This window comes from Schistocerca gregaria, chromosome 1, assembly GCF_023897955.1.
Source record: "Schistocerca gregaria isolate iqSchGreg1 chromosome 1, iqSchGreg1.2, whole genome shotgun sequence".
Taxonomy (NCBI): domain Eukaryota; kingdom Metazoa; phylum Arthropoda; class Insecta; order Orthoptera; family Acrididae; genus Schistocerca; species Schistocerca gregaria.
The window spans coordinates 1030498846-1030522544 of record NC_064920.1 but is presented as its reverse complement, the minus strand read 5'-3'; the positions used below and the strand labels follow the sequence as shown (position 1 = coordinate 1030522544).

General features: G+C 39.0%; 1 protein-coding gene across 1 annotated transcript in view; it reads left to right on the top strand.

Annotated features, from left to right (window-relative positions):
- The window catches only part of LOC126279070 (ubiquitin carboxyl-terminal hydrolase 30), an 85635-nt gene that overhangs the window by 42470 nt on the left and 19466 nt on the right, over window positions 1-23699 (top strand). Inside the window, exons 4-6 of the mRNA XM_049979525.1 lie at window positions 4728-5327; window positions 9441-9653; window positions 15620-15751. Of these exons, the coding sequence (XP_049835482.1) occupies window positions 4728-5327; window positions 9441-9653; window positions 15620-15751 (945 nt within the window). The remainder of the gene's footprint in view (window positions 1-4727; window positions 5328-9440; window positions 9654-15619; window positions 15752-23699) is intronic.

The window sequence follows — 23699 nt, the reverse complement described above, 5'->3', positions numbered from 1 at the left end:
CGGGCATGGATGTGTGTGATCTCCTTAGATTAGTTAGGTTTAACTAGTTCTAAGTTCTAGGGGACTAATGACCTCATAAGTTGAGTCCCATAGTGCTCAGAGCCATTTGAACGAAATTCTGATGCTTTTGGAGTATCCTCTGATGTCTTCTTTCTTTTATGACATAACGTATGAAGTTTCAGTGTCTTGCACCTACTTACATACGATCTTCCTACGTCATGGTAACTCTCTTGCAACTATTGAAACGAACCTTTTTCTAACAGGTCGCGGGAAAATATTACGAATAGTGGTTTGAAAAGCGTTACTTTCAAAGTAAATATCCTTTTACATAAGTTGAACTATGTGCAAGAATGTACCATGAATTTATTAAATCGCAGAGCGTTTGACTCTCATTTCAAAATCAATTCTGATGACGATCCATTTAGAAGAATTTCAAACCCTGAATCTCAGACATTTATGACATTATTAAAAATTTTCCTGGCACATTTATGTGATATATCTTCAGTGAAGCAGGAAAAAAAGAATACAAATGTCTCAAAAATGAGATTGACAGGAAGTGCAAAATGGCTAAGCAGGGATGGCTAGAGGACAAATGTAAGGATTTAGAGGCTTATCTCACTAGGGGTAAGATAGATACTGCCTACAGGAAAATTAAGAGACCTTTGGAGAAAAGAGAACCACTTGCATGAATATCAAGAGCTCAGATGGAAACCCAGTTCTAAGCAAAGAAGGGAAAGCAGAAAGGTGGAAGGAGTATATAGAGGGTATATACAAGGGCAATGTATTTGAGGACAATATTATGGAAATGGAAGAGGATGTAGAGGAATATGAATTGGGAGATATGATACAGCGTGAAGAGTTTGACAGAGCACTGAAAGACCTGAGTCGAAACAAGACCCCGGGAGTAGACAACATTCCATTAGAACTACTGACAGCCTTGGGAGAGCCAGTCCTGACAAAACTCTACCATCTGGTGAGCAAGATGTACGAGACAGGCGAAATACCCTCAGACTTTCAAGAAGATTATAATAATTCCAATCCCAAAGAAAGCAGGTGTTGAAAGGTGTGAAAATTACCGAACTATCAGTTTAATAAATCACGGCTGCAAAATACTAACATGAATTCCTTACAGACCAATAGAAAAACTGGTAGAAGCCAAACTCAGGGAGGATCAGTTTGGATTCCGTAGAAATGTTGGAACATGTGAGGCAATACTTACCCTACGACTTACCTTAGAATATAGATTAAGGAAAGGCAAACCTACATTTCTAGCATTTGTAGACTTAGAGAAAGCTTTTGACAATGTTGACTGGAATACTCTCTTTCAGATTCTGAAGGTGGCAGGGGATAAACACAGGGAACGAAGGGCTATTTAAAATTTGTACAGAAACCAAATGGCAGTTATAAAAGTTGAGGGGTATGAAAGGGAAGCAGTGGTTGGGAGGGTAGTGAGACAGGGTTGTAGCCTCTCCCCGGTGTTGTTCAATCTGTATATTGAGCAAGCAGTGAAGGAAACAAAAGAAAAATTCGGAGTAGGTATTAAAATCCATGGAGAAGAAATAAAATCCTTGAGGTTCACCGATGACATTGTAATTCTGTCAGAGACAGCAAAGGACTTTGAAGAGCAGTTGAACGGAATGGATAGCGTTTTGAAAGGAGGATATAAGATGAACATCAACAAAAGCAAAACGAGGATAATGGAATGTGGTCGAATTAAGTCGGGAGATGCTGAGGGTATTAGATTAGGAAATGAGACACTTAAAGTAGTAAATGAGTTTTGCTATTTGGGGAGCAGAATAACTGATGATGGTCGAAGTAGAGAGGATGTGAAATGTAGACAGGCAATGGCAAGGAAAGCGTTTCTGAAGAAGAGAAATCTGTTAACATCAAGTATAGATTTAAATGTCAGGACGTCATTTCTGAAAGTATTTGTATGGAGTGTAGCCATGTATGGAAGTGAAACATGGACAATAAATAGTTTAGACAGAAAGAGAACAGAAGCTTTCAAAATGTGATGCTATAGAAGAATGCTGAAGATTAGATGGGTAGATCACATAACTAATGAGGCGGTACTGAATACAATTGGGGAGAAGAGGAATTTGTGGCACAACTTGACTAGAAGAAGGGATTGGTTGGTGGGACATGTTCTGAGGCATCAAGGGATCACCAATTTAGTATTGGAGGGCAGCGTTGAGGGTGAAATTTGTAGAGGGAGAGCAAGAGATGAATACACTAAGCAGATTTAGAAGGATGTAGGTTGCTGTAGGTACTTGGAGATGAAGAAGCTTGCACAAGATAGAGTAGCTAGGAGAGCTGCATCAAACCAGTTTCTGGTGGTTTGGAGACCACAACAATTGTGATCTAAGTAGTTTCCTCAGAATGTGCTGTTACCGAATCTACATTAATACTCTGCAAGCCACCTGAGAGTGTGCACAAAGGGTGAGTCACAAAGAACTTCTGAACAAAGGCATGTCCCTTGTAGGAACTACTGCAGGGAGATGCCGCATTTTCCTGGAATACAGTGCAAGACAGACCTTACCTTTCCTGAACGAGGCACTGCCATCTTCTCCAGTCCTAGCATTCACGGCGAGAATTCCAAAACAGAACTTGACACCAATACTAGTGGTTGTGTGATAGATGCAGTTCTAGTGCAGATTCAGAAAGATGATGATGAGGCGATAGCTTACACTCCCAGACTACTTTCAAAGTCCAGGATGAAGTACTCTACAATGAAGAAGAGTACCTTGCAGCTGTTTGGGCCATCAAGTTGTAGCCATTTTTATGTGGCAAGCTGTTCACCATTGTGGTTAACCACCATTCTTTATGCTGGCTGACTAGTCTTGAGAATCTGTTGGGTCAACTGGCAAGATGAACACTGAGGCTTCAGGAGTGCAATATCACAGTGGTACAAAAAATCAGATGTAAACACCAGTTCCTTTCAAGGAATCCTTTGGAGGAACAGAGCAGCATGGGTGAAATATCTGTCATCGCTGCTGAACAGATGGAATATCCAACACTGCTGAAAACTATATATGGGTTGAAGGAGGAGGAACTAACAAAGGAAAATTCCAATTAATAAATGGAGCATTGTATGAGAGGAACTATAAAGTATTTCTATGGTATTCCAACATATGGTTGCCTGGGATACATGAAGACTCTAAAGAAGATCAAGTGCAGGTATCACTAGCCAGGTCTCTACCGACCTGTTGGACATTATGTGCAGGTGTAATGGAATGCCACTGATGGAAATAATTGCCGCTGTTTCCTTGGAGCATCTCATATCAATTCTGCCTGCATCAGCACATTTCCCCCAGTTTTGTATCAACCTCTTGGGGATGTTCCTCATCTCAATAAATGGGAATTGATGGATAATAGTCTGCACTGACTACCTCACCTCCTACATTGACACCAGAGCTGTGCCAAGAGCCAGAGCTTCAAAAATTGCAATGTTTCTTGTAGAAGACATCATTTTGAAGCACAGAGTGCCGTGTGTTGATGATGAAGTCTGTGGAAAAGATTTCTGCTCAAGACTAAGGTAATTTCACATTGTGTTATAACCAACTGGATGCCAACTCCCTACCACTCACAGACAGATGGCCTCTCAGAATGCTTTAGTAAAACATTGCCAGATATGCTCTCCATTTATGTTAACATTGAACAGAGAGATTATACAATAACATTTGCATATAACACAGTGAAGCAAGACACAATAGTCTCCACACCATTCTTTCTGCTCCTCAGTTGTGAGGCAGAAAATAACAGTGGTTGTTACCTCCTGGGACAACGATGATGGTGTCAGAAACTTATTGAAATGTAATGATGAAAAATTAGGAAACCTTGAAATTTCTCAACCAGTTTTACTGTAGGTTTCACAATCATGTTACCTGCCATGGCCACTTGTCCATTTCCACCACACTTGAAAATATCAAGCACGAACTCATCAACTGGATCTGTGGCTTTATTGTTAATTTGTACTAGATTCTTTTCTGTTTTGTTGCTTAAACATTGTAGTCGTGTAATTGTAATTGATTGATTGTGTACCTATTGTTTGTTACCTGTTCTTGTGACTAAAAATGAAACTTAACAGGGAATGTACAGTACTGTAAATTGTATATCGTACATATGAATGCACTTGTTGTGAAGGTATTCTGAAGTGTTTCAGTCTGTTTAATGAATATTGGTGCAATTGTGTGAACCCTTGTTGATATTAATGATGTAAATATAATGAACAATTTGTTTTAAACCATTAATTTTTGTACTAAGTATTGTAATAAGCAAATGTTATTGCATTTCAGAACTCCCACAAACTACTCACAAGCATTGGCTATGATGTCATATATCATGTTTGTTATGGCAGTCAAAATTGGGGAGGAAGGGGAGGTTAGAGCACACAACACAAACACTTCTACAGTACGAAAAAATCATTGTGGATGTTACTGATACTTTTTAGAACCACACTGTTTTTATGGACAGTAAATAAAAAATGCCTCCACACAGTTAAAAGTTCTCTCTTTCTGAGTCATTATGTAAATGTGCTTTATCAGGGAAATGAGAAGAGTTCCTAAATCATATAATACTTTTGCAAAATGTTGTGCAAGACTCATTAGAAGTTTCTGATACATTTTAAAAACATGCTCTGTTCTTGAAAAACTTTGAAAACTTTGCAAGTGTTTTATAATGTGATATGTTCAATCTAACATATTTATGTTCCTATTTTTGTCTTTCAGAAAGTGTCTACACTTGCCGATCTGCTTGATTTTGAAGCAGAACAAGAGGAAACCAATCAAAGTGTATCTAGCTTGCCGGAAAGTGAAGGTAGCGGCGATTTTGAGTTGACTTCAGACAGTGATAAAGAAAATTTTGCCACTGTAAACAGTTATTTGGATGCATCTTCAGGGCAAGGACTTACTTGTCTGACAGAGAATACTGACTTGACTGTTGAGAACAAGTCTCAGAGTAATCACATAGTTCAAGGTGGGAATGATTGCTCAAGTATTGCTGGTTCTATGACAGTGAAACTAAATGACTTTGATAAAAAACGTGTCCTGAACAATGAAGTTAACCATGCACAGGGTGATATTCCTACTGTTGGCAGTAGAGAACATGTACATCACCATCCACATTGTATGGACAAGAGAAGTCCCAGTGACTGGAAGAATAAAGACAGTCAAAGTAGGCAGTCATTGTCAGCCAGTGGCATTGTTAGGTGTATACAGTCAGGCTTAAAAAATGCCCACCTACCTGGTGTAAAAGGATCTGTGTGGGCAGTACCACCTTGTGAAGGTCTGCTAGCTGGCAAGACTACATGCACAAGATGCAAATACAAGGTAAATATGTCACTGAAGCAGTTCATCTGTTTCTGTTAATTTTTTATAGTATTGTGTAGTAACAGATGCTGCAGACAGTAATTAACACAGCGGTGTATACTATCTTAGCAAAACATAATGTCATTGTGTAAAAAAAAATGTGTTATATATTTCAGCTGCAGGACACTCAAGTAGCGAACAATACTGGTTTCAACTTATTACCAGGTAGTCATCAGATGATGTGTTTAAAAGGTAATAAAAAGTGGAATAGTAAAGTACTATGAAACTGATGAAATTAATTTGATTTATAATTTAGTTTTCCTTGTATTTTGGGAGAGCCAGCCATGACAGAACTGTTCGAATTGGTGTGCACGATATGTGAGTCAGTTGGAATATCCTTGGACTTCAAGAAGGATGTAATAATTCCAATTAAGAAAGAAATAGTGCTGACAGTTATGAACTGTACCAAACTAGCATATAATAAGTCATGGTTGCAAAATACCAACACAAAATTTTTAGAGAAGAGTGGAAAAACTGGTATAAGCTGACCTCACACACGCGAGACAGATATTCCAGAGAAATGTAGGAACATGCGAGGCAATACTGACTGTATGACTTATCTTAGTAGGTAGGTTAAGGAAAGGCAAACCTGCATTTATAGCATTTGTAGACTTAGAGAAAGCTTTTGACTGTTGACTGGAATACAGTCTTTGAAATTCTGAAGGCAGCAGGGATAAAATACAGGAAGCGAAAGGCTATTTACAACTAGTAAATAAAAAAGACGGTGGTTGGAAGATTCTCAAGGGCATGAAAGGGAAGCAGTGCTTGAGAAAGAAATGAGGCAAGGTTGTAGCCTGTCGCCATTGTTATTCGATCTATACATTGAACAACCACTAAAGGATGCAAAAGAAATATTTGGAGAAGGAATTAAAGTTCAGGGAGGAGAAATAAAAACTTTGCGGTTTGCTCATGACATTGTAATTCTGTCAGAGACAGCAAAAGACTTGGAAGAGCAGGTGAATGGAATAGACAGTGTCATCATATACATCAACAAAAACAGAAAAAGACTATAATGGAAAGTAGTTGGATTAAATCAGGCAATGCTGAGCGAATTAGATTAAAAAAATTGAGACGCTTAAAAAAGTAGATGTGTTTTGCTATTCGGGCAACAAAATAATTGATGATAGCCAAAGTAGACAGAGTATGAAATGTAGACTGGCACTGACAAGAAAAGTGTTTCTGAAGAAAAGAAGTTTGTTAACATCAAATACAGATTTGTGCATCAGGAAATCTGTTCTGAAAGTATTTGTATAGTGTGTAGGTGTGTATGAAAGTAAAACACACACTGTAAACAGTTTAGATAGGAAGAGAATGGAAGCTTTTGAAATGTGATGCTACAGAATGATGCTGAAGATTTGGTGAGTAGATCATGTAACTAATGAGGAGGTACTGAATAGAACTGGTGAGAAAAGAAATTTGTGTCACAACCTGACTATAAGAAGGGATTGGTTGATAGCACACATTCTGAGACACCAAGGGATCACCAATTTAGGGTTGATGGGAAAAGGGGGAGGTGAAATTGTAGAGGGAGACCAAGAAAGATTTAAGTTGAAATAGTTATTTGGAGGAGAAGAGGATTTCACAGCATAGAATAGCATGGAGAGCTGTGTCAAACAATGCTTTAGACTGAAGACCACAACAGCAACAGTATTTTAAAATCCCTCTTTTTAAACAGGTTATCTGTTGGTGATTTAATAAGTTGAAACTATTAATGATAGCATTCAAGTGACCTGAGATAGAAACTGAAAACACACACACACACACACACACACACACACACACACACACACACACACGACGACGACAATATGAAGAATAGTTAGTAACAAAATTTTACTTAATGTGCATGTACAGTGTAACAAAAATAATACATATTTCCATTTGGGGGCACAGAGGGTGGAATTTTAGTGCATAGAGCTGCCACCTCTGTGAACAACAGCAACTCGACCCAACTGGGCATTGATTTGAACTGAGCTTGGATAACAGGTACAGGTACATTTTTCCATGATGCCTTAACTCAATACCAGAGTTCATCAAAAGTAAGGCTGATGATCAGTGATGTGCCAGTTTCTCAGCTAGCCATGACCAGATGAGAGGTGAGAGACTGTGTGTGTGTGTGTGTGTGTGTGTGTGTGTGTGTGTGTGTGTGCGCGTGTGTGCGCGTGCGTGCGTGCGTGCGTGCGTGCGTGTCACCTATTTTTGACAAAGGCCTTGTTGGCCGAAAGCTTATTTTGTAACAGTCTTTTTGTAGTGCCTATCTGCAGCTTAGCACCTCTGCTATATGGTTAGTAGCAACTATCCTTTTCATAATATTGTTGGCAGTATTTTTGGTGGATTGTAACTAATAATATGCCTCTCCCCGATGCTATTTAATCTGTGTATTGAGCAAGCAGTAAAGGAAACAAAAGAAAAGTTCGGAGTAGGTATTAAAATCCATGGAGAAGAAATAAAAACTTTGAGGTGCGCCGATGACATTGTAATTCTGTCAGAGACAGCAAAGACTTGGAAGAGCAGTTGAACAGAATGGACAGTGTCTTGAAAGGAGGGTATAAGATGAACATCAACAAAAGCAAAACAAGGATAATGGAATGTAGTCTAATTAAGTCAGGTGATGCTGAGGGAATTAGATTAGGAAATGGGACACTTAAAGTAGTAAAGGAGTTTTGCTATTTGGGGAGCAAAATAACTGATGATGGTCGAAGTAGAGGAGATATAAAATATAAAATGTAAACTGGCAATGGCAAGGAAAGCTTTTCTGAAGAAGAGAAATTTGTTAACATCGAGTATAGATTTAAATGTCTGGAAGTCGTTTCCTTAAGTATTTGTATGGAGTGTAGCCATGTATGGAAGTGAAACGTGGATGACAAGAAGAGAATAGAAGCTTTCGAAATGTGGTGCTACAGAAGAATGCTGACGATTAGATGGGTAGATCACATAACTAATGAAGAGGTACTGAATAGAATTGGGGAGAAGTGGAGTTTGGGGCACAACTTGACCAGAAGAAGGGATCGGTTGGTAGGACATGTTCTGAGGTATCAAGGGATTACCAATTTAGTATTGGAGGGCAGTGTGGAGGGTAAAAATTGTAGAGGGAAACCAAGAGATGAATACACTGAGCAGATTCAGAAGGACGTAGGCTGCAGTAGGTACTGGGAGATGAAGATGAAGAAGCTTGCACAGGATAGAGTAGCATGGAGAGCTGCATCAAACCAGTCTCAGGACTGAGGACAACAACAACAACAACAACAACAACAATACGCTGACGGAATCTTCCACCATTACTTTATAGAAAACTTTATTATGTAACAATGAAAACACTAACGGTGAGTGTTCTGTATCAATATTTACCATTTTTATCTTTAAATATAATATAACAAATAATTTTAAGAGACTTCAGCATACTAGAAAATGAATAGTTCTTTCAGATTTTTGTAGATTTACTTATGAGAACTAGTAATTGTAAATTTAGTGACACATTTACATATGACCTCAATGCTATCCCATTTCTTCTTTTGCTTTTGTCACTGGAGAACACAATCGATGCTGTACACCGCAACCACCAATTTCTCCGTTTTGTGAATGAATTCGCATACCTGTGATCTGTCTTTGGACTATATGGTAATTGTGCTTGACCCTTTTTTGTGGGTGGATTGAATTGCACATGGATTTACTTTGAGGTATTCAGCTGTGTTAAAAAATTACTGTGCCTGCCACTTACTACACTATTGTCAAATATGTTAGTGATTAGTTTCCAGGAAGGAAAGAAGGGAGGGAAGATGATGTGACAGCACGCATAATTTTGTATTGAAAACAGTCCTTTAGGTTGTACTGTAGTTGTTACTTCGTGTTACAGTTATAGTAAAGAGCATGCATTGGTACTTGATTTCAGTGAAGCAATTAATTTATTGTCACAGCATGTCTTACGGTTCACGTAGCATGTTGTCAATACCATATTTCCCAGTGTTTCTATGGACATGTTGAGAGTAATTTCTTTATTCAGTTTTGTTCCTTGCTATGTAATATTGATTTTACCATATGCTTATAATTTGAGCTTATCATATCGTTTTGTTGCAGTCACCTGTGAAATATGACAAGTTTGGCTGCATATCTTTGACACTGCCCCCCAACGAAACCGTATTTCGTAATAAAACGACATTGTATCAACTGTTGGAGAAGTTCATGTCTCCAGAGCTAATCAATGGTGTAAGCTGTGAGAACTGTGAAAAAGTATTTGGTGATTCAAGATCTTCAGGATCTAGCATCTTTAAAACTTGTAACCTAGGAAAGGTATGTTGTATGTTTGTGGTGTAACATTTAAAACATTTGAGTTGGTATTTTATCCTATGTTTTTTCGTTAGAAATTACATCTTCCAAACTGTTTGGTTTTGAGACCTGATTTTTGTGACTTTTTGTAAGTTATAGATATCAAAATACTCTGACCAATTTCCCATAGTATTTTAATAAAATTTGTTTCTAGTGTATACTGATGTAAATATTTGTGACAGTTGTATGTTGAGAGTTCAGTTCAGTTGAAAGAGTACTGCTTGCAAAAGGCAGGTACTATTGCTCAAACTAGTGACCCATCCCAGCTTCGCACTTGTAGCACTAAGTCCTACAGCCAGACAACTTGTCTAGCATAGTGGTAATAAATTATATACGCAAAGCTTTCTTGTGAATTAATTTGTCTATCAGTGAAAACAGTATCAAAATTCCTACAGTAGTTCCTAAGATTACCCTTGACATAGATGCAGAAAAACAATGAAAGGGTTTTAATTTGTATAGAATAAGAAGACATGTCTACATTCTGGTAATAATAATTTTGTGTAGCTCAGTGGTCTTTTGACTGGTTGCCACATTGGCAGCTTGCATGTTCCTAACTCATCCTAGTTATCCAATGGGCGAAAATGGAAATTCAGTTTACTGTGAACACCAAACCATGTGTCACTTCTGGCGAATCTTTACATCTCTGAGAAGCAAATGCTAGGGTAAAAAGCAGACTGAAAAATGCATTACCAAGCTGTCTTGAGTTGCAGTGGTTCTTTACTTTGCTGCTTTTCGTTCCAGATACCACCTCTTTTATAGCTGACTAGCTTATAGTTTCCATCATTGCCAACAGATGTCACTCCAAATGGCAACTCTCTCTCCCTCCCCTCCCCTCCCCTCCCCTCCCCTCCCCTCCCTCCCTCCCTCAATAATGACAGTGTTTCGAATACGTGTACATTGGGGTAGGGGTAATTCTGGGAATGAAAAGAAAACGTCTTTAACAATAAATCAAATGACACGAAATAATAAACATGAATTTGTGGTGCATCCTTGTATGTGTATTTCCATATGTCCAAAAAATGTGTTTTGAATTCATATTGTTTGTCCTAGCTCATATGACCGGATTAGGGACTGTCGGTATGGTAGCATAACCTAGAACTTTAACTCAACAAACATTGTCAGTTACTGTAAGCATGTTAGGCCATTGCAGCAATAGGTAAATCACAATTCAAGGTGACAGTGAGAAATATGTTTGTCATTTTGGAAAGAATATTCATATAGAAAAGTCAATGTGCGCAACAGACAGAAATAATGGACTACCACGGTGGTCACGGTTCTTATCTGTGAGGAAGCTGTATACAAATTATCCTGTTATAAGTACTTTAAAACAAGTGAAATGATATTTGTAATGAAATAAGTTTAAAAAGGAGTCCTTGTTCGTGATTAATAAGTTAACTCCATAAAATATAGGTATGCAGCTGGGTGTCTATGATACCCTTTTGCCTGTGATAGTCAAGTCTCCTTTATTGTAAAAGTTTCCACAAATAGTAAGTTTTAGTAGAAAATCAGTATGCAATGTCAGAAACTGGCTAAAAAACTTTACTAATGATACCTCATTCATACCTGGAAAAAAGGGATGTTGACTTTTTGAGCAATAACACAACCATATATATGGTTACATCCTTGCTGGTGACTTCATTGCACCTGCAGTGCTGCTAGAGTAGGGTGAGGGGTTGTGTTGGGAGGAGAGTACAAAGGAGGGGAGTAAGTGGGAGACAGTTGTGGAAAAAGTTCACTGGCATCTGGGAGGGAGAGCCAACAGGCCCATGGGATAGGAATGTGGCACCAGTGAGCTCATTCTAGCTGCAAGCAATGGGGCTAATGCAAAGGCAGAATGAACTCATCAATGTGACATTCCTATTCTGTGTGCCTGCTTGACCTACCTCCCAGCCCTCAATAATACTTCCCCGATCTTCCCCCCTGTTGCCCAACTCCTTTCTCCTGTTTGCAACTCCACCTGATGTAATCGCTCCCCACAGATATTCAGTTTCCTGTTGTTAACAGCATGTCAGCATTAACTTTGTTCTCTTCTGTTTCATTATAGTTTCCATATAGAGTGTGTACTGATAGATCTCTTGTGATGCTTAGTGTTGTCTATTGTGGATGTGCATAGTGGCAATAAAAAAAAGTGGTGGAACCTGAGTATTCAGATGCTTTCCTGACAATTGCCATTGAGATTAGCTGCCATTTTTCTAAATTAATTTTGGGAAACACTGGGATGATTTATATATACAGAGTTATAGTATATTCCTTCAACAACTACTCTGTCTCATACAGCCTAAGTGCCACACTGTAACCTACCTGCCCTTTAAAAATATATTTTTCACTTTCACTAGGAACAAAATAAGCCTTTTTATTCCATGAAGCCTGCTGTTATTGTAAATCTGTATTTTTATGTCTGTAACTTGTTTTAAATAACTGTAACAGTTGGACTTGTAATGTAATTTCAGATTATATATTCAAACTTAGACCTTTACACTAAGTACTCGTCTTCCAATACCAAACGATGTCTTATTCATTACTTCATACCAGGGTGTAACCATCTATTTAAAATGTGTGTGAAAAAAATACACATTACCAACTAAATGCTGTAAAGGACTCAGATGCTGTTCAGTATGTTTTATTAATTGCAAGAAACATGCAGAGTGTTTAAAATATTTATGATCAAAATTATGCAGTTGGTCCTTAACTGAATACTTTTAGATAAGGAACCAATGGTCAGGAATTAATATTTCAGCTCTTGAATGAGCAATGCATTTGAGGTACACATTTGTAAACTGCTGTTGTTTCATACCAAACAACTGCCTACTTTATTGTCACTTGTGAGCTATCCTTAAAAGCGATACTCATTTGTCTGTGATTTGTCCTTGGTGTAATTTACCACCTTTTACAGTTAATGGCTGGTTCCGCAACAAAATGTATTACCGAGCGAGATGATGCAGTGATCAGCACATTGCACTTCCATTTGGGAGATCAGTGGCTCAAACCCATGTCCGGCCATCCTGATTTAGGTGTTCCAGGATTTCCCTAAATTGCTTCAGGCAAATGCCGGGATGGTTCCTCCAGAAGGGCACAACCAACTTCCTTCCCCATCCTTCCCTAATCTGATGGGACTGATGACCTCGGTGTTTGGTCCCCTCCCCTGAATCAATCAACCAACCAACCAACAAAATGTATTGCCTGGAAAGGCAAACATTGCATTAACATCTATTAAGGCTATCAGTTTACATAACATGTTCCCTAATTGCATAAATCAGGTTCTGTAAACACATGTCGTACGTGTAAACAACAGAAAGTCCAAGATAAAATAACAACAATATTATGAAAAGGATAGATTGCTACTCACCGTATGGAAGAGACATTGAGTCACAGACAGGTGTAATGAAGAGACTGTTATACATTTTAGCTTTTGGCCAAAAGGCCTTCCTCTGAATCACACATTCACAAAAGCACAAACCACACAAAGTGTGAGGTAATGTGGAGGTATGTGAATTGTGCTTGTGTGAATGTGTGTGTGTTTTCTGCTTCAGAAGAAGGCCTTTTGATGGAAAGCTAAAATGTATAGTAGTCTTTTTTGTTGTGCCTCTCTGTGATGCAACATATCCTCTGTATGGTAACGACAACCCTTTTCATGATATTCACTTAGTATGTTTGTAAATTTATGATCATTTTCAGCATAATAATAATAATTTAATAATAATAATACCATACTGTTCACAACATCATGTGGTGTCTGCTGTTTTCAGGATTTTTGCAAATATATTTTATTCAGCTTGTGGTTGAATGCCTTTTCTGCCCCACAGTCAGTTATCTTTAGGGAGGGAAGTCATTTACACCATCTGTTTGAGAATCATGGCAACTTTTTTCTGTGTGTTATCATATTTTGACTCTTTGTGTGTAATATTTCTTGAGATGGAGATGGGGGAGCATCACAGCATTTGTTTAAATTAAGAGTGAAAATTGCCTAAAAACTACAGTAAGGCCAGTCAGTGTCCCACACTCATTGATATGCCACGCTGATTTGATACAGGTTTGGCTCACCTCCCTCCACTGCCAGTTAAACTATATCATCAGGTCAGTAATAGTAAAAGCACAAAAATCTAGTAAAAAGAAAACGCAATAAGATCAAAACATATAATTATGCTCCAAATGTAATGTCTATATGAGTCTTCATAAATTCTCAGATTAATTCTAAACAAACTACCAACCACCAGTTCTGCATTGGCATTGGTAAAACTAATGTTGTGTTATCAACAATACATTTTTGGTAGGTGATTTGTAATGACTGTCAAGTAATGTATAAAATGCATGTTTGACAATATGCTCCTTTAATTTTAAACCCAAATATCCACCAGTTTCAGTCATGGCCCATCTTCACAAATAAGGGTTAAAATTGTTTAAGCCACAACATTACAATTGTCATTACTTAAGTAATGTGAAGAGCATGTCATGTATATCAATATATGTCACAGGACATTTAGAAGCAAACATACTAATAACAAGTGTACATAGAGAAGTACTCAAGACTGATTTGTGTATGCTTGTTATTAGTATGTTTGCTGCTAGAAGTCCTCATCATATATTGATATTAATGACATGCTTTTTACATTACTCAAGTAATGACAAATGTAATGTGGCTTAAACCATTTTAACGCTTATCTGTGAAATTGCTCCATAACTGAAACTGGTTGATATTTGGGTTTTAAATAAAAGTGGCTGATGGTCAAACATTGGAAAATCCAGGATAAAATGTAACAATGTTATGGAAGGAAAGTTGCTATCACCATATAGCAGAGAAGCTGAGTTACAGATAGGCACCACAAAAAGTGTGTGTGTGTGTGTGTGTGTGTGTGTGTGTGTGTGTGTGTGTGTATTGCTGACAAAGGCCTTAATGGGCGAAAGCTTTGATTGTGAGAGTCTTTTTGTTGTGCCTATCTGTGACTCAGCATCTCCGCTGTATGGTGAGAAGCAACTTTCCTTCTCATAATGATGATGGTCGAACATGCATTTTATACATTTTACACATTATCTATAAAAGTTGTACAGCATTTTTATTCTGTAAATGAAGCTCAGTGGTTTCTTGGGACTCGGTAGAACTCAAGCTGCTACATTCAAAGTGGGTTGCTAGATGTCAGGTTTTATGACACACAGTGCATCTACACTGACAATAAACAGCATCTCAAATCCAGTTACAAATAGTAATACAAGATATATAAGAAAAATGGCAGCAAAGTTTAAAAACAGGTGTTCAATTGACTAGATAACATGAATTGTGTCAAATGATGTCAGAAGATGTTGCTGAACCAACCTGAAAAATTGCTTGGCACTTGAGCTTTTTGTATTACTTTGTGTTTTTAACCTTAACAGTTTCCTGTGAAATATTTGGCTTAGTTTTCCAAGAATCGGTGTTTATCAATGCATAGTGAACATCAACAGCGCTGTTGACGCCGATATCCTATAGCAGAAATGGTTTTGGAAAATATTTCTTAACCACTTAGTGTTAAGAAGACAAATCATTTCATTCATTAGTGTATTACATAACTGCCTCGGGCAGTGAATGAGGAAAACACATGGCACTCCAAAAAGTAACTTTTATCATCTCCTTTTTATTGAACCCAATTTAAATGCTAGTAAGATTTTCAACTAGAATAATAAAAAGAGGAAAATAAATAAAGGTACATTATAAATTCATGTAATTAGAAAATATGATAAAGGAGAACAGAAAGACTGAGTGAGAAATGATTGAATGGAGCTCTAGAAAGAGAGAGTTTTGCTGAAGTTGTTTAGAAATATATTTCAGTTGACTATACTTATGACCACGATCAAGCTATGTTCTGTGTTTATGGAGAAAAGCCTTCACTTTTAACAGCTGTTACTTAGATTTCCAGTTTTCAACCTGTCACTTATGCGAACCTTATCTTTTTTTACAGCTTCCTCCATGCCTTATTTTTCATATCCAACGCACTACGTGGCAGAGTAATGGAATGACAAAAAGGCATGATTACATAGAATTCCCAGAAATTTTATCCATGCACTCGTATATCTACAATCAAACAGAGAAGGTAAGATTTGGTTTAAACATAATTCTATGATTTATGAAGTTTCATTTAGTTAAACTGAACTCCATTTACATTTAAGGCAAAACTACTCCCTCTGGGGTATTTCAGTTTTGAGACTTAATATTTCAGTTTTATCAGACTTATACTAAAGCGAATGGAATTTAAGATATTGTTCTTAAGGTTAGCAGTTGCTTTGTTACTTGATCCACCCATCATAATTCTGTTTTGCCATGGTTTCCCCAAACCAGTTCCAGGTGAATGCACTATCTGATCAAAAGTATAGTATTCATTAATATGGTGAGTCTCCACCTTTCGCCTTTGACTGCTTGGCTCTGCTGAGAAAACTTTCAATGAAGTGTCTTGAATGTGTGTGGAGGAATGGCAGCCCATTCTTCTTTAAGATCCAAAACTAGACAAGATAGTGATGTTGAAAAGCTGGGATGCTGAAAAGAAGTCAATGTTCTGACTCATCTCAGACGTGATCCTGTGATTTCATGTTTTGACTCTGGGCAGGTCAGTCCATTTCAGAAAAGTTATTGCCCATGAACAATTGCTTTACAGAAGCTGCTTTACGACAGGATGCATTGTCTTGCTGATAAAATCATGTCATAATCTTTGAATCTATTCCTCTACTGTATGCGGTACACATTGCTGTAAAATGTGTTCATATCCTTCTGCATTTAGCTTTTTCTTAAATGCAATAAGAGGTCCTCATCCTAACCAGGAAAAACAACCTTATACTGGAACACCACATCCTCCACACTTCACTTTTGGCACTACACATGGTGGCATGTAGCTTTCCCAGGCATTCGCCAGGCCTAAACCCATCCATTGGACAGCAACAGTGTATAGCATCATTCATCATCATACCAGTTTAAACTTGATAACTGACACGATGATTTCTCTCATCTTATACATTCAAAATCTTTTCATGAATTCACTGTGTTGTTTCTCCCAGTATTTTGGCCAATTATTGACAGTCTTCTTGTTAAGTTTCTTGTGAATCTGTGCTTCGTTTGTTTTCCAAAGGCTTAGCAGTTTCTTATAATGTCTTAAATTATATTAATTTCTTTTCCTTGTTATTGTAATTTCTGTATTTGTTTTATCCCTGTAATCATTTTTTATTTTCATATTCTTGGTTTTGGTTTAGAATCAGAGATGTTGAAAATGTGTTTTACCCATTTAGAATCATTGATTCATCCTTCTGTGGCCTTAGAAATGAACTCCATGATTTTACATTGTGCCCTTAATTTTTTTCTGTTTTAAAATATATTTTGTTGTGATTTTTTAAGCAGCTCCTGTTTTTATATTTGGCGTCAATACAGGGCTATTAAAAAACAAGGAACAAATTTCAGACATTTGTTGCTTCCAAACTACAAGAGGTAGAAAGAAAATTCCAACATGTTAGGGAATAGAAAAAGTCACATGGAACTAAATCTGGACTATAGGGAGGGTGAGTGATGCACTTCATGTTGATTTTTACAAGAAATTCACCAACAACATTGTCAAAATGCAGCCGGACATTATTGTGGTGCAGCATCCAGCTGCTTCATGGAAATGTGGTCTTTTGCACCTGATATGGACTAGCAATGTTTTCAGGACATATCTGTAGTATTGTCCAGTTACTGGTGTGTGTGTGTGTGTGTGTGTGTGTGTGTGTGTGTGTTTGTGTGTGCTCATGCGCAAATACAACATGCTGATAAAATTCCATGAATATCAAAGAATGAGATGACCATAACTTTCCGACTAGAAACAACCACTTTTGCTTTTTTGGGGTTGGTGATGGAGATTTCCACACTGGGTTTCATCAGCAGTGATTACATTTGAAAAAGACTCCGGATCTTAACATCAACTTTAACTGCATGAAGACCTGCACACGAATGCCCTTTTGTTTGGGAATCAGCAGTCTTGGAACCCATTGTGCACAAATTGTGTGATTTTATCTATCACCAACAGGTGGGTGGCACTCAATGAAATTTTCAGTGTTTTAGAAACTGATCTTAAGGTAATTCATCACCCTTTGTCCCTGTGACAGCAGCAGTGTTGATGTTTTCTTCCATAAGAGCAGTAACTGGAGCACCAGGTCCACCTTCCTTTGAAATTGATTGTCTCCCCTCTTTAAACATTTTAAACCACCTTCGAGCTATGCTGTAGGGAAGAACAGATTCTCTATAGGCTTCCTGTAACATTGTATAGGACTGAGCTGAAGATTTGTTGAGATGAAAGCAGGATTACAAAGCCGTGTATTTTTCCTGGTGTGTTACCTACATTGCAGCGGTAGGTGATATGAACGTGTCTGATCTTGCCTGCCTCTCACAGGCGGGAAACAGGAGTCCCAACAATGAAACTACTATGACAAACTTGTGGCACATTAAGCTAACAGAATATCATAAGATTAAATTTTAGTGCGAGAAATTATGACAAAAAAATGATCATTTTTTTATTGAACAGTCATCGTATTAAGGTACTAGGAAACCTGATGGTTTGTGCGGCATGATGACAGCTGGATGCCTGGAGATATGGATCCCTGTGCGTGTGTTTTCTGTACACAGAATGTCCCAGTGACCCGTCATTCATACAGTGTACTAGCACCTCTAGAAAGGGTAAAGACGCATCTTTTTCAGTTTCCATCATAAGCTCAATGTTCTCATGTAATGAGTTTAAATGACAGAAGAATTTTTGCAGTTCTTGTGTGCTGTGAGGTCATAGAAAAAATTATCATCTACATGATGCCAGAAAACCATGGACTTTAAAACGGCAGATTGTTTAGGAAAAATAAGATATTTTTCTGAAGGAATCTGCTGTTTTAAAGTCCATGGTCTTCTGGCATTATGTAGATGATAGGTTAACTTCCGTCCACCAGTGAAGAGCTTGGCTCCGGTTGGATCCATTAAAGACAATTTAACAACTGAAAAAAACGCCCATTTACAAAGTTCCCTATGAGTGTGGTGCTGCATATATATAGGCCAGATGATGTGATCTGTCCAGGAGCATTGTACAGAACATCAAAGATACATCTGTCTTCGGCAGCAGTTAAAATTAGCAGAAGCAGAACACTTTATTTCCGTGGGATGCTCAATGGAATACAATAGAAAAAAATTTTGCTCCATTTACTTTTTGTGATTCAGTAATCAAAGAATCAGTGGAAACGCATCTTGCCGATAAATTTACAGATTGTGACAATAGCTTTCAGCTGGATAAAAATTGGAATCCTATAATTAAAATTACCCAGTCACAGAGGAATTGGCAGGGTCAATCAATACTCAATGATTAGATCATCTCCCCTATCACCATCGAGGGCAGCACAAATGACTCGGCTGTGACGCCCATGTCATCACCTGACACATGCACCGAAAGACACCAGCACAAGTGCGAGATTTGGCTTAAATACTGTGAACCCAGCTGGGCTCTTCAGTAATTGTCTACTCACCTAAAGATGGCTGGACATCTCTGGGCTGAAATATAGCGGCAGAATGTCGAAGGGATCAGACTGCACACTCGAAAATTATTAGAAGTCAGGCTGGGTATTATCCAACAATGGAAAATCCATATTGGAATGTAACAATACTATGAAAAGGATAGTTGCTACTCACCATGTAGCAGAGATGCTGAGTCTCAGATAGGCACAACAAAAGACTGTCACAAAATGATCTTTCGGTCAACAAACCTTGGTTAATTCTGCGGATGATTCATTCTGTGGATTGACGAGATAGGGTAAACAGAACAACTGTCTACAGCTACTTAGAAATAGGAAAAACTTGAAAACAACAAAGGCAAATCTGAACGGAATAAAAAGCCTTTGTTAAGAGAAGTGATTGTAGTGTCCTTGATGTGCCGAAGTCACCCTTGTTCACTTACTAGCTGCTTTAATTCATAAATAGTTTGTGTTGATGAGAGCAAATAAAAGAACACTGAAATCATGCTTATACTTGAAATAGCTGCTTCCACTGTTGTATGAGTATTGCAGAACCATACATTTGCCATTCAAAGCCTGCATACAGTGTGGGAAATTGCACCTCACGTCAAAATAATCTTGCCCGACATCCAACCACTCTTTTTTAGTATTTGAAGGCCGAAGATAAACAAAAATAAACTAGAACAAAAATGTGCTACACCCCCCCCCCCCCCAAAAAAAAAAAACACACACACACACACACACACACACACACACACACACACACACACACACACCTGTGCTGGTGTAATTTGACTAAATATAAACAGAAATGTGTTGTTCTTTTCCCGCTTCCTTTTGATGTATCACTACAGTGCTGCATGTTCAGAAATAAACACACATTTGCATCAATAGTCTATATTGACTGTAAAGATTAAGCTTGAACTAAGGGTTTTGTAGTCCAGAGAAACAAATTCTGCAAGTGGTCATCAACTGAGTTTAATGTAGTTTTCCAAGGATTTCACCAAAGCCTGAAAAAAACTCACGGGTGTAAACTCACCTTAAGAGATCATGAAGTAGTACTGATGTTTATCACTCATTGTAGAGAATGTACTTGGAAGAAGACAGACCAGCCAAAATTATAGATGAAGAACACCTAATTTGTTTAATGGTGGGTCACATTCTTGGATTGTTGTATCAAACCAGCAAGCAAGTATTGTGAAGCTGTGTTACATTTTAGCTTCCCTGACACTGTATTTTACATCGTAGAGTTACGGAGACATTTGGGACGTGCGTCCTCCACATGCGGCGCTGTCTGCCAGCCATTGGACTCGGCTATCATTTGACTGTTAAAGTGTATACACATCTTACTCTGTTTGCTTGATCTGTGACTTTCATGTATTGCGTCTTCCTTGAAATATATTTGTTCAACTTGAAGTTATTACACCATCTTTTGGTATTCTGTTCATTAAGTAGGATTTTATAAGACCGAATGCCTTTCACCCCATAGAACTTTAGTTTTTCAGGGAGAATGTTCTGATTAACTGGGTCAAAAGCTTCAAAGATTTTAGATGTTACTGGTATAATACTAACAGGTCTGTAGTTTCCAGATTCTGTAATGTCACCTCGTTTGCAAAGTGGTAGCACCCTAGCATTTTTTAAACTATCTGGATACAGTGCTTCTGTGATTGCCTCATTAATCGTTAAGGGTCAAGGAGGTATTGATCTACTTGGTTGAAAGTTTAATACTCTTATTTGAGATACCATAGATGCCCTGGGTCCTTGGGTTTTTCAACTTGTTTATGATTACATGAATTCGCATGTTCAAATAAGGACAACCATAAGGTATAAAATGGAATGATGACAATGAAAATTTGTGCTTGATTGGGACTCGAACCCGAATTTCCCGCTTATTGTGAGTAGTCACTACAATGCCAAGGAACTTTGCATTGTAATCAGAATAACAGAGGCACTGCAATATCGTTGTATATGATTCTCATAATGTCTTCTTCACTAGTTGGATATAGATATATAGAATTTTGTGGTGCGTGTCTATTCTCTATTAAATCATTCATAGTACTTGTCGTAATTCACATATCCTTTGTTAGATTTCTGCACCATTTATGTAGTTTGTTGTTGTTGTGGTCTTCAGTCCAGAGACTGGTTTGATGCAGTTCTCCATGCTACTCTATCATGTGCAAGCTTCTTCATCTCCCAGTACCTACTGCAACCTACATCCTTCTGAATCTGTTTAGTGTATTCATCTCTTGGTCTCCCTCTACGATTTTGACCCTCCATGCGGCCTCTATACTAAATTAGTGAACCCTTGATGTGTCAGAACATGTCCTGCCAACCGATCCCTTCTTCTAGTCAAGTTGTGCCACAAATTTGTCTTCTCCCCAATTCTATTCAATACCTCCTCATTAGTTGTGTGGTCTACCCTTCTAATCTCCAGCATTCTTCTGTAGCACCACATTTCAAAAGCTTCTACACTCCTGGAAATTGAAATAAGAACACCGTAAATTCATTGTCACAGGAAGGGGAAACTTCATTGACACATTCCTGGGGTCAGCTGCATCACATGATCACACTGACAGAACCACAGGCACATAGACACAGGCAACAGAGCATGCACAATGTCGGCACTAGTACAGTGTATATCCACCTTTCGCAGCAATGCAGGCTGCTATTCTCCCAAGGAGACGATCATAGAGATGCTGGATGTAGTCCTGTTGAACGGCTTGCCATGCCATTTCCACCTGGCGTCACAGTTGGACCAGCGTTCATGCTGGACGTGCAGACCGCGTGAGACGACGCTTCATCCTGTCCCAAACATGCTCAATGGGGGACAGATCCGGAGATCTTGCTGGCCAGGGTAGTTGACTTACACCTTCTAGAGCACGTTGGGTGGCACGGGATACATGCGGACGTGCATTGTCCTGTTGGAACAGCAAGTTCCCTTGCCGGTCTAGGAATGGTAGAACGATGGGTTCGATGACGGTTTGGATGTACCGTGCACTATTCAGTGTCCCCTCGACGATCACCAGAGGTGTACGGCCAGTGTAGGAGATCACTCCCCACACCATGATGCCGGGTGTTGGCCCTGTGTGCCTCGGTCGTATGCAGTCCTGATTGTGGCGCTAACCTGCACGGCGCCAAACACGCATACGACTATCATTGGCACCAAGGCAGAAGCGACTCTCATCGCTGAAGACGACACGTCTCCATTCGTCCCTCCATTCACACCTGTCGCGACACCACTGGAGGCGGGCTGCACGATGTTGGGGCGTGAGCGGGAGACGGTCTAACGGTGAGCGGGACTGTAGCCCTGCTTCATGGAGACGGTTGCTAATGGTCCTCGCCGATACCCCAGGAGCAACAGTGTCCCTAATTTGCTGGGAAGTGGCGGTGCGGTCCCCTACAGCACTGCGTTGGATCCTATGGTCTTGGTGTGCATCCGTGCGTCGCTGCGGTCCGGTCCCAGGTCGACGGGCACGTGCACCTTCCGCCGACCACTGGCGACAACATCGATGTACTGTGGAGACCTCACGCCCCACGTGTTGAGCAATTCGGCGGTACGTCCACCCGGCCTCCCGCATGCCCACTATACGCCCTCGCTCAAAGTCCGTCAACTGCACATACGGTTCACGTCCACGCTGTCGCGGCATGCTACCAGTGTTAAAGACTGCGATGGAGCTCCGTATGCCACGGCAAACCGGCTGACACTGACAGCGGCGGTGCACAAATGCTGCGCAGCTAGCGCCATTCAACGGCCAACACCGCAGTTCCTGGTGTGTCCGCTGTGCCGTGCGTGTGATCATTGCTTGTACAGCCCTCTCGCAGTGTCCGGAGCAAGTATGGTGGGTCTGACACACCGGTGTCAATGTGTTCTTTTTTCCATTTCCAGGAGTGTATTCTCTTCTTGTCCGAACTTTTTTTCATCCACGTTTCACTTCCGTACATGGCCACACTCCATATAAATACTTTCAAAACTGACTTCCTGACACTTAAATCTTTACTCGATGTTAACAAATTTTTCTTCTTCAGAAACGCTTTCCTTGCCATTGCCAGTCTACATTTTATATCCACTCTACTTCGACCATCATCAGTTATTTTGCTCCCCAAATAGCAAAACTCATTTACTACTTTGTCTCATTTCCTAATCTAATTCCATCAGCATCACCTGATTTAATTTGACTACATTCCATTACCCATGTTTTGCTTTTGTTGGTGTTCATCTTTTATCCTCCTTTCAAGATACTGCCCATTCCGTTGAACTGCTCTTCCAGGTCCTTTGCTGTCTCTGACAGAATTACAATGTCATCGGCGAACCTTAAAGTTTTTATTTCTTTTCCATGGATTTTAATTCCTATTCTGAACGTTTCTTTTGTTTCTTTTACTGCTTGCTCAATATACAGATTGAATAGCATCGGGGAGAAGCTACAACCCTGTCTCACTCCCTTTCCAACCGCTGCTTCCCTTTCATGTCCCTCGACTCTTACAACTGCCATCTGGTTTCTGTACGAATTGTAAATAGCCTTTCGATCCCTGTATTTT